This window comes from Toxoplasma gondii, chromosome VIIb, assembly GCF_000006565.2.
Source record: "Toxoplasma gondii ME49 chromosome VIIb, whole genome shotgun sequence".
NCBI lineage: Eukaryota > Apicomplexa > Conoidasida > Eucoccidiorida > Sarcocystidae > Toxoplasma > Toxoplasma gondii.
The window spans coordinates 698,084-713,944 of record NC_031475.1 but is presented as its reverse complement, the minus strand read 5'-3'; the positions used below and the strand labels follow the sequence as shown (position 1 = coordinate 713,944).

Below are 15,861 nucleotides of genomic sequence, written 5' to 3'. Positions count from 1 at the left end.
AGCTGGGCGATTCTCTTGGTTTCTTTACTGGCTGGATGGTCAGGGACGTACACGATATCGTCGTTTGCGAGTCCATGGACCTGTGGCATAAGCACAGGGATATCTGGTGGTAGGCAGTTTGCAAGGAAAGAATGAAATTTCTGGTACGAAGCTGCTTTAGCTTCGAGGCTCTTTTATTGGATCTCAGGGAAAAGGTCGTGTTGTTCTGGACCAAGTTGCTTCCAACGTTGTGTGGAACGCGGGCAGTTTTCCACTCCTGACCACCTATACAAATTCGATGAAGACACGCGCCGGAGCTGCGTGCGTTGACAATAATGAAAAAGCGCGCCATCTACCCTGCTGGCGTTTGTTGCACTGAGGTTCAGAAATTCATAATCGGACGAAAATTGCCAAGTGATTTGAGCTAGCGAAAGAAAAAGTCGGCGAAACGTTCACTCTGTCAGCTGTGCTGATGTAGGATAGATTTCCGCGCGCATTTTGCGGTGCCTTCCTTCCGCTTGTTTGAATAATGTACCGGTATGGCGAATATCCAACACACTCGAACTGGTTCTGGGCTTCAGATGTGTGTTTCTCCTGACTTCTCTGTTCGTGCTTCACGTTAAGGCGACACGTGCGTCTCGCCCGCAGGTGATACCTTCTGGGCGTTTCGTTTTTAATCCCAGTCAACAACTGGTGGGTGTTCTTGCCTTGTCGAGAATTTACTCGGGACAAATTCGCTGCGGAGGGACATTTAGCTTATTGTTACGGAGTGCCCTTCTAACTCGTGTCACGAGAAAAGCCACGCCGCGTTTGCGTCCTTATCTTCCCCATCTCTATGTGGTTGAGTTACACAGTTCTGGATCGCGGATCATTTGTGCGAAGTACTTGCAATGTGACGGTTACAGCATATGCTTTATCCACTGTGCATTTTCCTTTCGTTCCTCCCTTGTATTTCAACTGGATGCCGTTGCCCTGTTTTTTACGTTCAACAAAGACCCAACATCCGCATCGATTGTCGACTCGCTGAGACACGCATAAAGTATCAAGCGTGCTGTTACGGGTATTAATCCCGTGAGAAAGCGTCCGGATTCGCGCTTGTCGCATATCGGTCCGTCATGAGGAGAAGCGTTGGTGCTTCTTACTTCCTGTTCGTTTTCCCAGGGCATTCAATCGAGATGGAGGACGCCAGCCGCATTCCCGTTGTGTTTTAGTCCATGGGCACAAGATTCCATACACACCGGCGCCGATGAAGTTAGTCGAACTAAGGATATCCTTATTGCCAAGAACCGCAGATTCAAAGCACGCCGACGAAATACAAGATGAGCCCGGAATAAACTCACAGTGAAGCAAGTCTTCTGGAAACCAATCCAAAGTGTGCTAGGTTTTTGTCACGCAAAGCTGCTGTGGAGACAGCAGCAGCGGCGTCTCGTTACTGCCAGCATGCGTCCGGTTTTTCCCGTCAGAAAGAAATGTTCGCGGTAAGCGTCTATTTCTAAAGAGTTTCTCGTGATTCTCCTTTCAGGTAACTGTGATTGATTTCTGCGCCATGCGTATGTTTTGTTTCCTCGGTGACGGCTGAAATATCTTCGCTGTGCTTCCCCGGCTTTCCACGCTGTTCGCTGGTGCGTCCTGTCTCAGTTTAACGTCACTCCCCGTGAAGAATGGCTTTTTGAAACTAGCTGCGGGCTTTCTGTTCGTGCAGACCATTTCTCTTCCGGTGTATCCCAGCCAAAGGATGCACTTCGCCTGAGGAAGTTGCGCCTTTTCTATGCCGTGGTGAACTACGCACGTACTAAAACAACTATTTACTTTTCAAGAGCAGCCTGCAATTCGGCTTGTTCCCATCGTTCGAGAGAGTCTTAAAATTCACAACGGTAAAAGAGACTTTTGCTTGACAAAAGGCCGCTGTTTTGTCTAACACAGAGCGCCGGCGCGATGGCAGCGCCATCTTCGGCCGTAGCTATCCGTGCGTGTTCCAGTTTTTCGCTGCCTCGGTTTTAGTTCGTCGTGTTTTCTGAGACATTGTCTGTCTTCTTTTCTCAGTCTGTCATAATATTCAGCCGCCATCTGATAAGAGTCACTCCTTCTGAATTCGGAATCCCTGTCGTCTGCGGGTTGTCTCCACCAGTGAAACACGCAGAAGATTTTCGATTAAAAGGCAGGGCACCAAGCTTTTCGTCTGCCTATGGAAGACCGGCGCAGGAGTCTATACAACGAGGTGGAGTACCGATTCAGATCTTGAAGGTCCGTGTTAGCTGAAGCCAAGGTCTGTTGCGAGAGCAATCGACGTTCTTCTTGAGCGGCGTACCTTTTTTCTGTTATCCACAGCCTTAAGAGAGCTCAGTAGTTCCGTGGGCGGCGCAAGTGCGTTTCGGGCAGTTTCTGAGGAGGACGGACAGGCACAACTCCGATTTTTTTTCGCTGCTCTTCATGGTGGCAGACCAGACGCCCCACACAGGCTCGCGTCGCCGTCGCGAAAGAAGCTCGGGTCGCAGCGGAGATGAACGGCGAAGTGAAGAGGATCAGGAGACCCCCCGAGGACGGCGAGAGCTGCGCGAGAGCCGCGGCCACCAGCGCAGATGTCTAGACACACCAGCGAGCGAGGAGAAGCGGAGAAAGAGAGATAGGCGGAGAAGGAGACGAGGCGACACAGAGAGTTCTGAAAGTCGTGACGAGGAAGAAACGCAGAGGCCAAAGAGAGAACGAAGGCGATCTGAGGCTGGACGGAACACACGAGAGCGAACAGTCGTCATCAGCGACGAAGACGAGGACGAAGAACTTCAACTTGCTCTCGCCCTCTCCGCGTCCTTGCAGGATGGCTGTGAATGTGCTGTCCCGATAGTCGCGGAGGAAGAGAGAGCAGAGAGAGATGCCCAGGTTTTCAGTGCCCCTGTGCGGACAGAGAAGAAGCGAGAAGAGAAGGAGGAGGACGCTAGGCGCTCCCAACGAAGAGAGGAAGCACTGAACATTCAGGAAAAAAACAAATCGCATACAGTCGACGAACGCAGGAAAACAAGCATCGCAGAGGCCAGAGACAGGCAAGACAGCTGCGGACTTGAGGGAGGAGTGGAAGCAAGCGAACGAGAAGAAGAAAATGAAAAAAAGGGGGTAAGTGTCGCAGACACGACAAGGTGGGATTGGCGCCGGCGGAGAGAAGACGAGGAGAGGAGACGCGAAGCAAGTCAACGGAGGAGAGAGGCTGAGTTTCAGACGGTGCGAGTTCAGGAATCGAACCGCCTCAGCTCAGACGCCTCGTGGGAGAGAGGAGAGAAGGAAGAGGAAACAGAGAAAGTCGACGAGACGTCCACTTCAGACACTAGCTCGAAGGGAAGGGCAGCGAATGCTTCTGCGGAGAGAAGAAGCACTGTGTCGGAAGAGTCGAGTTCTTCAGAGGGAGAAGAAAGTAAGAAGGCTGGCCGCGATCACGAGAAGCGACGGCACCCAGGAAGATTCAACGCTTCTGACACTCTCGAGAACAGGGGAACGGTGAGACAAGGAGTGGACCATGGCTCGGTAGAGGAAGTTGAAGATGACGACGACGAAGACGAAGACCTGCAACTTGCTCTCGCTCTTTCCATCTCAGAGCAGCACGATGTGTACCACCAGTGTCGATTGTTTTCCCCGCGTGACCCGTCGGAGACAGGGGAGGGTGATTCCGCGTCTTTTCGTTGTAAAAAACTCCAAGCAGCCCCTCCTTGTGGAGATGTTTCAAACGGTCGCGGTCAGATCTCGCCCTCTGCTTCGGCTTCTCAAGCTTCTCCACAGGAGTCTAGCGAAAGCAAAGCAGGCGTATTGGAGAGCTCAGAAAGAGCCACAAACGAATCCCTGCAGGTTGGTCTGTTAAGCGCCGCCGACCCTCGCGATTCTTCTCCCCAAAGCGACCAGAGAGGCGAAGCGACGTCAGAGAGAGACTTCATGTCCTCGCTCTCGCCTCCTATTTCGCCCACCGAGATCCGACAGAAGGTGCTAGCAGACGACTGCGATATCCCCTCTAACCTCCGAAGGCGGCACCCTGAGGCAGAACAGACAACAGCTGCGCATGCATCGAGTAAAACAGGCGCGAACGCAGACGAACGAACCGCAGGCGAGGCTGCAGCGGCCCACGTGACCGCAGGAAACGAGGAGGGAGACCGAGAAGCGACGCAGCAGGTGTCAGAGTCTGAAGAAACCACGGCGGCTTTTGAGCCTGCGCAGATGAAGCGAGGAGTCCCAAACTATAAAGTACCGACACCGACAGAGGGGCGATTCTCAGCGGTTCCGGGGGTGCCTATCGAAGACGGCAGTTCGTCGGTTTCGTCACCCGCTTCAGACGTTGCAGACTCTGACTTTGAACCTGAGCGTCGTCGCCCAAGACGGAGACGCAAGACGAAAGAACGCGAAAAGCTTTCTGAAGAGGAAGCTGCTGTTTCCGAGAGCTTCAGCGATAGTCCATGTTCATCTCTGGCCGAGGAAGAGATGTCGAAATCGCCCTCGAGCGACTCGGACGCAGAAGATGTTAAACCTAAGGATGGACGAAGAACGACGAGAAAGCTTGGGGGTGGTGCAGCGCGAGCTGTGCCGGCGAGGTCAAGAAGTCAGCAAACAGGATGTGCCAATAGAGTCAAACTGCAGCCTTCACAGCAGCGTAGCGCATCATCTGCGGAGAGAGAGAAGAGTATACGGAGCAGGTGTCAGGAGGGCGGTGGGGATGGGCATGAGGGAGCACGTGAAAGGGAGGCTAAAAGCAAGAAAGGGAAGGAACGGAAGTTGGTGAAGGAACGGCAACGAGCAGCAGAGCGGGAGGCGGCGGCAACAGCAGCATGCCTCTGGAAAAGAGAGAAGCTGCAGGAAGCGTGTGTGTACATCTGGAAGGTTTTGACGAACGCCGTCGCTTCTCCTGTGCCTCTGTCGTTTTTGCGTGATCAAGGACGTGAACGTGGCGCTGCGAAAAGCAACTCGCGCCCCGGCGGAGGGAAGCTTGCCGCCCTTCTGCACCATGCGCAACGCGAAGAACAGGCGAAGATCATCCCTGCGCCTTTCGGATCGATGTCTTCTGTGTTTTCTCCCTCACAAAACGCGGCACCTTCTGGACAAGACGAAGCGCCGGAAAGGGCGGCGGGTGACAGGAAAGACGAGCGCGTCTTTGCTGTAGCGAACCCTGTCGATTCGAGTTGTGGCACAACCAGCTTGTGCCCGCCAGGTGCAACAGAACCGAAAGGGAAGGAACCTTTACACTCCAGGGAACAGGGGGGTAGCAAAAGTCGCTGTAGAGGTGCTCAGGATTTCGATGACAGGGGCGGCCGCTCAGCCTGTGTGAGGCCCTTCGTGTCTGTCGCAGACATCGCACAAGTTGCTCAAACACTCAACCTGTCACTCCACCCCGACGAGATTCAGAAAATGGTTTCTCTCGCTGCGAAAGAAGGTTCGCCTTTGTGGGGTGCGGCGGATTCGCGGGACAAAGCGGGAAGGCGACAAGCGAGAGAGGATTCTACTCGGGCAACCGAGAAGGATATGAGGGCTCTCGCGCTGTACACGGAGGGGAAAACGTATTTATCGTTTGAAGAATTCGAAAAGTTTTTTCACGGAAGTCTCGGGCTCAAAGTTGAAATGAACGGCAAAGTGTGGTGAGCAGCTTTACCCCTGTTTGAACGTTGGGTCCCAGACCGCTGTGAAAGAAAAAGGGAAATGCCGAAGTCGCGTCGGGTCGCTAGAAATGCGGGAGCGCGTCTTGCAGGCAAGCCGCGTACAAACACACTAATGGAACATGCACTATTTCTCGTGTCCAGGTGTCGAAACCATCGATCGTTCTGTGTGACCTTCATGCAGTCGACAGTAGCAGAAAGTATAGGAAACAACACAGGTTTTGATGAGAGACTCAAACAGAAAGCGGAGCAATGACGCGTGTCGAGAGATTGCGGAGATGCATTCGTCTCCGGTCGAAGAGAAGCCCAGCTCTCTGTTGTGCGTGCCCACGAAAACCAACCGGAAAACAGAACGAGCTTTCGTGCGAAGACACATTGGCAGGTGTACAGATGTTCCCTCAGAAGAGGACAATCTGGCAGCGTTGCAATGAATGAAACCTCAGCACTGCTGAGGACACGGTGTCAGGGCCGTGAAGCCCCATGCATAGATCATGGTTTTCAACATGTATGCCTACACGCATCATACACTCCTGTGGTCACCTGTGCTTGCATGGACACTTGCACCCGCGCGAAAGAAGGAGGTACGGCCACTGTGTACGTGGTCCTCTCCACGGAGATATTCGTGGTTTTTTTGCAGGCTTTCACGTGTAGACTGCATGTTGCTGGCATTTCGTTCACCTGCTGCGAAGTCGTCAAGAGTCACGCTTCGCGGAAAGGACAGTCTGTCTTCCAGGTGGCGTCACTGTGTTGTATCTTTTTATGCGACGAAAAGCTCTGGATTTTGCTTATGCGTGCCCACTAGAGTGCTACAGTGCAGGTGACTATACGTGAGCTGTAAAGCCAATCTGAATATTCTATGCTAGGTCTTCATGGAGGCCGCTTCCGTGGTGCGGACGCGGAGTATTCATCCGCATCGCTTCTCCGTACCCCAAAATTCACAGGAGAAAAAGAGTCTATTATTTGACAGACGCCGGTTAGCGTTGACAGTTACTGCGCAAATTTAATTGTGCCGGCGTTTCCCTGGACCAACGATACACAGAGAACTCGACTCGTGCTGTCAAGGAGCAACTCGCTCCACGAAGCAAGTGACCTCTGGAATGTACCATTCTTCTTTCACTGTGAACAATACCATGGTATGGGTAACTACTTGCGTTGCGCACAGTTGTAATATTTTTCTTTTACTTCCTCAGAAATCAATGACGCCCCAGGGGCCGCAACTCGTCAGGTCGCTGCCGTTGTTCTTGTGGACTGACAAAAGACACAGCGAAAACTGTAGTTCTTTTAGCATTTTTTTCTTAACGGCCCCCTTTTCTTGTTCTGATCTGTACCGCGGTATGCGATGATATACAATACAGAAACGCATTAAACGTACACAAAGGATGGACAGAGAAATATGCAACGTTTGTTACTCATTGTGTTGTCCTTCCTCGTGTCATTCAATTCTTTCCTGGGGACGCAGAACGAATGAAACAACAAAAGTATCCACCCTCCCCATTAAAATTGATGTTCTTGTAGAGTTGGTAAAGTCTATTAGACGAAAGCGAAAGAGGAGGAATTCGCCGAGAAGCGAACGTCGAGTGTCTGCTCTCTTACACTTATGTCTTTGTATCGGGCAATTTTTTTTTTCTGTTAGCACGAACATGACAGTGAATTGCTTTCTGTAGAACACAGTCTTTCCTTTCGTGGTCGCGGCAAAACGAGGAATCAAGCATTGCCATATGTGCGTTCTTCATTTACCTTCATTGACGACGGAAACGGGGTCACAGGGGAAAACGCTCCTCCTCTTGAGAACGCCAGCAAAACCCCTAAGGGGACGGACATACATGAGAGAACGAACCTTCGAAAGATAAATATATCTTGGATGAATGTATAATAGCAGTTAAATATCAATAAAACGTGCACGTTTTCGATGTTCCATGAAGTCTATTTGGGAGAAGAGGCTTGATAGTACTACTGTAAGTACATATACAGTCGCAGTAGTAGCGGTCAAACTATAGAAGAGCCGAGTTTGTGCTGGAAATCGTCGTTTGATCCCATTCTCACGCATGTCGCCTCTACGTCCTACGAACGAAAACAGCAAAATCATAGACCGCAGTCCCAGAGGCGGACATCAGAAACGTCCAGTGGTGGCCTAAATAGACGTAATCTCCAGGATTCAATCGCGTTGTGTGTGTAGAGCAGTGAACTTACCCACCGCGGAAGATTCCGTACAGGCGAGCTACCAAAAACAGTGCGCTTCCATGGGTCACTTGCTTTCACCATCGCCTGGAAAGGCTTTTTCCTTGACCTATCGAGGCTCTCATTGACTAGCGATTCCTCTCTGTATGTGCTCCTTTGCCCCCGCCTCCCAAACGTGTTCCAATAGTCCGTTCGTTTCTCCGTTTGCGGTACGTTTTGGAAGCTACCAGAGAAAAGCAATTCTAGCCAGCAAAGCAAGACCGGATGTTGCTTCTTCAGGGGTTTCAGTTTTCTGGGGAAATTCATGGTATAAGAATCGACGAAACAAATCGAACATGCGCCACATGTGCATTTTATTCTTCCACAGTGCCACCGTCAGCGCGGCACCTGAAAGCAGGCGCAAGTGTACCCTCGCCCGGGTGTCTTCCCAGCATTTGCATTTCTGTTTTTGACACTGAATCAAAAAAACTTCATTTCAAACCCAAGCGACAAATCTACATAAAGCAACACTCCCCTCTCCTCTTGCCGCCCTCGCACCCCGCCGGCCCGACTACCGTTTATCTGCCTCTCTCTGACGCTTTTTTGTACGCGTCTTACCGATACGCGTGTACTCCCCTCTCATCTGTGCGTTTCGTTCGCACGACTCTCTCTGTCTTTTCTCCTCTAGATCATGCGCCTCTCAGATGGTCAACTGATGGGCACTTTGCACAAGCTACCACGTGTCTTTGGTTTTCTCTGATCTCCCGTTTCCGATATAGCGCACTGAGCCCTCTGCTTTTCAACACATCAGCTTGTCAGATTTTCCACACGCTTCGCGGCGCAGTTAGGCCGAAAGAAATACCGTTTTTTCAACATCACTCCTGCATTGCGTCCAAAACGGAAATACGCATATCCAGACAAGTTTTTGCCCGCGTTGCGCTCCGCACTCGGTCCGAGGCTTCCGTCGGCATTTGAGCCTGCATCACGCTCGCTGTGAGCTGTTTGTATTCCGTGTTTCCGCCCACAAACCTTCTCCATAAGAGCTCCTCCAACAGCAAAAAGATCAGTCGTTTATAGACGCTGAGGAATCCCATATTATGCTGTGTAGCACGGAGTCTAGCTTTTGGCTTTCCACTTCATGTGGTGACGCTGTGTCAAGCTTGCGCCTCAGGATTTTATCTAGTCTTCTTCTGTCGAGCCGATGTCGCTGCCTGCTTGCGCGCCACCGCCGGCCCCCGGGTTTTCTCCTTTCTTGTGATCGACTTCCTTCAAGATGGACACCAAAGTCTTCTTTTGGAGAATCATGCTTTTCCGCTGCTTGAAGACAGGGTGGAATTTGTAGATTTCTCGGAGCGTTGGGCGGCGACTGGCATTCGGGGTCAGCATGGTGCGGAGGAGACTCTGTGGAGAAACGAACAAGGCAACAGCCTCTCCAGAAAACGGATGTGCCCAGAGGAGGGGACACAAAATCGAGATACAATCCCTGGCTAGACTCGCAGATTGCCCACCAAAGATCGCTCAACGTGAACACATAGACTCTGGTATTTTCATGCATTAAGTTCGTGTATACTCATGAAATTTCGAATACCGAGTAGTTCTTCGCTTGAAATGCATGCTCAGCTCCGTAATGCGGACGCGCAGTGCACCACCGATACTCCACAACCGTCTTTTCGTAGACCTCTTGGCACAACGGAAGCCCAGTACTGGATCTCTCTTGAATCGGAGCCAGTGAAGGCTAAAAGCATAAACTGACACGACTCCCTGTGTGGTCTCACCCAGGTCACTCGTCTGGAGCCGTGGAAATGTGGTTGCTTTCTCTCAGTTAGAGCAAACCCTTTTAGAAGATGCAGGTCCGGATGGCGCTTCTCAGCTTTCTTTTTCCAAAATGTAACAATTGTGTTCGACTTTCAGAAACTTGGGGATCTCCCGCTGCGTTTCGCACTCTTTTCTTACCAGGATAGAGATCGTGACGTGACCATCGCAGAGAGTTAGGTCCAACTCATCGACGTGTGCGCGCGCCGTTCGAACTGAAACAAAGCGGAAACCACAACAGCAGTCACCGGAACGGTATCCGTTCGTGGCGTCCAGTCCGTCTCTCCCTCGAATTCGCTATATCAAGAAGGCAAGTGAGTTTCTGGGCTGCTACAATTATTAGAGACCCCCTTGCTCAGTTCGATACGTGGTCCCTTGACTGTACCCCTCTGTAAGAAACACTGTGTGCCCCCAAAGTTGAAACCGCGAATGGGGCGTTCTTTTCCTAACTGGCGTTTCTCGTTAGGAATCGGCACGGTTCACTAACTCAATCCACTGTCTTCAAGGCGCTTCTCGCGATCTGAAGCTGTCGCGCCTCGCTCTGTCGTTCGTTCACTTCCTCTGTTGCACATCACAGATGCTGTCGGCGCCGGCTTGTCCCTAGAGTCCGCCGTCGCTGTTTCCACTCTTCGATTTCTGTTTTCTCTGTTTCTTACCAAAAAGGTCTTTGGACCACAGCTCTCCCATCTCGTACGGGTACTGTTGATTGCACCACAGTTTGTATAACACAACTCCTAGAGCCCAGACGTCTTTTCTCTCCGTGGTCATGATGCGCTTTCGGCCGTCGCTGATGCATTTCATGTTCTCCGGAGGAAGGTAACGGAGTGTTCCCCACATGCATGGGACATTTTCCCCAGTAGGCTGGTACACACACACACACATACACACCGCAGACGATGAGATTCAAAGGGCTTCCCTCACTTTCTCCCAAGGCGAAGCAGCGCAAAGGAACGGCAGACATACCTCCAGAAACGGACGCTCCTGGCACTAAAAAGGCTCATTGGCACTTTAATGCATGGAAAAGTTCTCTTACGATGGTAACGCATTTGTGTGCATGCAGAACCGACTATCAGCTTAGTAGCGCAGACGAGCATAACTAATCTTTGTAAAGGTTGTACGTTCTTGACTCGTCAATTTACGTACAGATTACTTTACGCTTCTTCACTCCAAGGTAAACAAAGAAGGCCCCGCTCCACAGGTTCTCGCGAGCCAAAGGAGACATCAACGCACTGCTTGCTTGTCCCTGATCGAAGCCAGAGCCCTCCGTTTTGCAGTTCCGGACAGAATCCAGCTTCAGTGTCGTTCACAGGATTGGCTTACGCTTGCGAGGGAGTGGTCCCCGAGGAAAATTCGTCCGTCGATGCTGATGAAATAGTTGGGGAGCTTGATGTCCGAGTGCACCAGACCCATATCATGCAAATACATGTTTGCCCTGGACAGAAAGCACACTCAGACCAAGCCGAAACGCATGTCTAAACGTGTCACAAGAGATCGACGAAGACATACGCGTTTATCTCGAGCTAATGCATGTTTTTCGCTCGAACAAATGCATGCGTCTCTCTCACCCAACTGCATGAGCTTTTATCCCCCAGCAAACGCATCCGCTATCTCGCTCAAAAGCAAGCATTTGTCTAAGAAAACGCTTGCGTTTTTGTGCAGAGACAGCCTGAACATGAAAGCCTGAACAGAGCGTCGTTCAGCTGTTTTCTCTCTCTCTCTGGTATGAACTTAGATTTCGATTAGGTTTGTTCCTCGCCTGCCCTACAAGTGTTTTAGCACCCCTGCGTCAGAAGCGCCCATCTGCACAATGTCGATGTAAAATCCTGACATGCGCTTCATTCAAACCTTACAGAAAAACTTGCTCCGTTACTTCCAGCTTGACGCTTGGATCCGCCGCCATGATCTTCGGCATCCGCGCCACATCGCCTGCAAAAGAGATTCACCCATCATCGGGAACAGCGTGTCTGACATGCAGGCACTCTCAGCTCCTGTTTGCTCTCTGCCGGTACCTGCTGTACTTTTACAAGGCGGTCAACTTTGTCTTCCCCCAACTACTCTGGGCGCGCAGCAACGCTTTCGTGGAAGAACGAATCGTCTTTCGACCTGCAGAGAGGTCCCTCACACACTCTTCAGATACCAACTGAAGTGGTGCTAACGGAGTTTCGTCGACGCGAGAAGCGAACCTTTTTTCTCACCTGCAAAGAGATCCATCACGACCCACTCGCTCGCGTATCGAGTCTGATCCATCGGAGGCGTCGCGCAAGGCGTAACAACTTCGATGACATCAAAGGGAATGACCAAATGAGACATTTCGCTCCATTGCTTAGGTTCGATGCCTCGAGGGACGTACTCCCAGATCGCCAACTCCGACTGCACTCGACGTCTCAGAATCACGTCTTCTTTGCTCTCTTCCCGACGCTGGTCTGGGCGAATGCGGAAGACCTTCAGAGCGATGCCTTGACCTGTCCTGAGGTCTCGTGCCTGTTCAGCAAGCGCATGCAGGTTTTGCCGCCTACCATTGCATCGCCGTCGGCCTTCTCACACGTTGATACCGCTCTCCCTTTCACAGAGACGTCAGTCACCCCCAGTCCACAGTGTATGATGAAAAGAACAGCAGATGTACGTTTTGATGTTCTCTCCACCGCTCACGCGCAACACTGAATGAGGCAGAACGCTCCAATCGCGTTCTCTCTCCTGTCACATCAGACGCGCAATCGGAAAAAACGACACCCCGTGAAAACGGCGTGAAAAGAACAACTGAGAGACAAGCGTAGTCATGCCAACCGCCGAGTTCTGCCGGTCTCACGCTCGACGAAAAAGCGCAATTCTAGACCGAGAGACACCGTTTCTCGGGATGAGGGAAAGATGTTTTCTTTCAGAAGTCAAAAAGGGCCTTACTGAGAAAACGACTCCGTAGCCACCTGCGCCGAGGACGTCTTCGAGTTGGACGCTGAACTTCTCGTTTGTGCGTGTGGAGCGAACTTGAATGGGCGTATGGAGAGGATAGCTTCTCTCGAACTCTTCCTGGACAAAGGCAAGACAGAACGAAGTCGCGGGTGGTTTACAAAGATGGTTCAGCCAGGCGTTTCTGTGCGAAGCAGTTGCTGTCTGTACGCGCGAACTCGCATCACCGGCATCCGATCTCAACCAACTGTCCAACTCGTCGCACATTTGCCCTAGAGAAAGGTAGTTTACAGAAGTATAGGAAGAGTCTCGTATCATTCACTCAGCTCACTGCGCACATGACACACATCACGAGATGGCACAGAGAAGCAGTGAGCTGGCACACGAGGTGGACGGGAGGCTCAGGAGACATTTGGCCACTCGTCGAGATCTGGAAAGTCTTTGTGTTCGATTTCCATTTCGTAGTGTCTCTTGGAGCAATCCGTTCTTCTGGTTGGATGCTGAGCATACAGTGAGCTAGAGAGTCCGGAAGACATGTCGAGTCTCCAACAGGGACAGCGCAGAAGCGAGATGCTCGCAACCGCGTTCGAGATACATGTGAAAATCAGAGAGCGTGACGGAGCAGCTGTTCAAGTCGAGGATTCACGCCCGAGCCGCTGCTTCTCCTTTTTCGTTTACGCTATCATCCGATATGCTTTTCTCTCTCTATTTACGCGTTCCGCTCCACTGCAGGCGCCTTCTTGTGGCTGGAAACTCAGTTCCACCGCACTCTCCTGGGGTCGGTGCCCGTGGGACTTCAGCCGCGTCACTTCCTGCGTGTGTGACGCCATGTGGACTTGCACTCGTTTTCTCTTTATTAAAACGAAATTACTGGAAGCAGAGAAACCATTTCAAACGTTGTACCGATAAGAAACCTACAACCAATAGGAACAGCCCAATTACTCCAGGATTCGCATATAAATAGACATATGCATATGTATTCATGTATATAGAGGTATGTGCACGAGTGATACTCTTGACAGATTTTACGCTGTTCTGAAAATGACTCGTCTTTTGAAAATAGGCTCACCTTCTCGGCAGTCCACTCGCCAGGGTCCTGGGGGGTGACTAGACTCTTCAAGGTGGTAGAAGGCATCTTGAATCGAGCGTCAGTTACGACGGGGGGAGCGTTTCCACCAGTGTGCACTGTAAGCACCGGCCGCCCTGTTTTCCGCGCGGCACCCTCTTGACCTGCGAGCCTTCGTTGGGTCCGACCTTCCCTGGATCCAGCTTCCTGTCGCGTATTTTGCGTTCGCGCGCCTCCTGCGGCGTGAGAAGGTGAAGCGGCGGCAGGGGTGGTGGGCGAGGACTTCGGCGATGGCCCATGGTGCTGGATGCTGTCAACGCTGGAGTCGACGGCGCTTTTCACACCGCCCTGCCGGTGGGGAGACTTGACCGTGGGTACGAGGGTGGACGCAGGTCCGTGATCCTCGAACTCGTCTGAGCCTTCCGAGCCGTGCAAGTCTGCAGGTTCACGCGCAGTGCGGTTCGTGGGGAAGCCGAGCTCGAGCGTGGTTTTCGCAGGGAAGCCAAGTGGGGATGAAACGCGAGCGCTGTCGAACCAGTCTTCGTCGCTGGAGAAGGACTCATTGTACGCCTCGCTGCCCTCCAGAAGTTGGCGCGCCAGCACCATTCGCTGCTCCAGCGGGATAAGCTTCTCTTCCCCCATGAGTTCCTCATCTACAAGGCCCACAGCCTCCTCAGCGTCGCCGTCCTCATCGGTTGCGCCGAGGCCCGCGAGGCTCGAAGCGGCCGAAGTCTCGCCGTGGCTTTTGACGCTGGAGGCTTCGACCGCCCCACCTGCACTCCCAGCAACGGAGTACGGCCGGAAGAGCGCGCATGGAGAGTAGGAGAGACAGAGAAGAGCAAGAGGGAGGAGAAAACCGAGCAGGGAAGCGGCAGCAGAGGGCCCAGAAAAAAGGCCGGAAGAGACACACCTGCTGCCCGCCATCGTGCTGCGAGCGCCAACACTGCGGCGACTTACGGGTGGGCGCGTTCACTTCGAACTTTCTCCAAGGTAAACGCAGAAAGGAAAACGGAAGCTTGAGAGTTGAAAGCGCGGCAGATCGCGGGGACAAAATGCTGCGAGGAAAACGCGAATTAGAGACAGAGGATATGCCAGTGCTGACGGGGCTTCCGCCGGGAGAGGGCGCCGCCGCCCGCTGCAGGGTACGTGACACGCTCCACCTAAAGTCTCTTTGACTTGTGTGGTCTATCCAGCGAAGAAAAGGAAAATGGGGGACTGGAACGATGCAGAGAACGAAGTCTTCTTCCGGTCGTCCCTGCCGCGAAACTGTTGCTCCCTCGGCCAGTCCGGAAACGACAGCGTCGAGCACACGGTCGTGGCAAAACGGGCACACGCCGCTCCTGTGCTGGAAGAGTACTGTTGGGGGGGAATTTTTCAGGGGCAACAAACCTTTCGGCCCGACTCCGATCCTGGAAACGCCAACAGCTGACAAGTTCATGTCTGTTTTCTTGAGTCGAACTCGACCCCCTCCGTCACCTTTCAGCCCTGAACCCGGGAGAGCAGCGCGCCCAGGGGATACGGGAGCCGGAGCCAAGATGCATGCAGCTTTGTAGACAAACCTGACGGATCGCTCTACGACTCAAGAGGAGGAGGTCGTACTACATACTCATCAAAAACTGAAAAGCAAACTCCTATCGCCAACAGCCACCCATTCACTGAGTCCATTTTCAAGTTACGAGTCGGCGAAATAACATTCCGGTATTCAAACCGTACACACTGCCTGTATATGGTTGCACGCGTCCATTCTGCTCTGTCGCCGGGCGCAATCTCCGCAACTGCATGTGGATTCATCTGTAAAATGAAGAAAGAGCGGAGAACCTCTAAATCTAGTCCATGTGGCTGCAGGTTGTCGGGAGCAAACTGTCGACAGCCGTCTTTAACCCAGCTCACGTAATGCATTTGCCCGTGAACCATCGTTCCCAAAGAACTGAGTCGAGTTTTTGTGAGCGTGACAACCTCCCACGAAAATTCGGCAGAGACTCAAGATGCCGTTGGCGTCTCAAAAGGTGGAGTTGGACGGTTGAAGAACCAAAAATGACGCTCAAGCAACGAGGCATCCCAGTGCTTGGTGTGACCGTGTTTTTGTGAGAAAGGGCCAGGAAAAGTGGTAGGCCGAAGGCGCAGCTGTACACCCCGCGGAGAGCGTATTCTCCGGTGAGCCCCCAAAGTTTTGACATTCTGAAATTCGAAACAGAGGGTACGTTGTCAAGGTGTACCCTCTGGAAATTCACTGAAAGGGAAGAACGAGCGCCGGTGCCCTTTGCTTTTTACATACCGTGCAAGGATTAATTATGTCAGTCTGTGCACATACGTCGATACTCG

At 52.2% G+C, this 15,861-nt stretch overlaps 3 protein-coding genes across 3 annotated transcripts; 1 reads left to right on the top strand and 2 right to left on the bottom strand.

Annotated features, from left to right (window-relative positions):
* Window positions 1–2,409: 2,409 nt before the first annotated feature.
* TGME49_263210 (ubiquitin interaction motif domain-containing protein) lies at window positions 2,410–5,275 on the top strand (the record flags this gene model as incomplete). The annotated part of the gene is made up of 2 exons (XM_018781317.1): window positions 2,410–5,158; window positions 5,253–5,275. The coding sequence occupies 2 exons, from the start codon at window positions 2,410–2,412 to the stop codon at window positions 5,273–5,275; spliced, it is 2,772 nt and encodes a 923-aa protein (XP_018637152.1).
* Window positions 5,276–5,537: 262 nt separating this feature from the next.
* Window positions 5,538–8,851, bottom strand: TGME49_263215 (hypothetical protein; the record flags this gene model as incomplete). The annotated part of the gene is made up of 4 exons (XM_018781318.1): window positions 5,538–5,774; window positions 7,338–7,405; window positions 7,791–7,818; window positions 8,705–8,851. The coding sequence occupies 4 exons, from the start codon at window positions 8,849–8,851 to the stop codon at window positions 5,538–5,540; spliced, it is 480 nt and encodes a 159-aa protein (XP_018637153.1).
* Window positions 8,852–8,936: 85 nt separating this feature from the next.
* On the bottom strand, window positions 8,937–15,453 carry ROP21 (rhoptry kinase family protein ROP21; the record flags this gene model as incomplete). Its single annotated transcript, XM_018781319.1, has 10 exons — window positions 8,937–9,158; window positions 9,711–9,784; window positions 10,226–10,430; window positions 10,890–11,001; window positions 11,420–11,495; window positions 11,765–12,050; window positions 12,468–12,593; window positions 13,543–14,312; window positions 14,497–14,674; window positions 15,253–15,453. The coding sequence occupies 10 exons, from the start codon at window positions 15,451–15,453 to the stop codon at window positions 8,937–8,939; spliced, it is 2,250 nt and encodes a 749-aa protein (XP_018637154.1).
* Window positions 15,454–15,861: the final 408 nt, after the last annotated feature.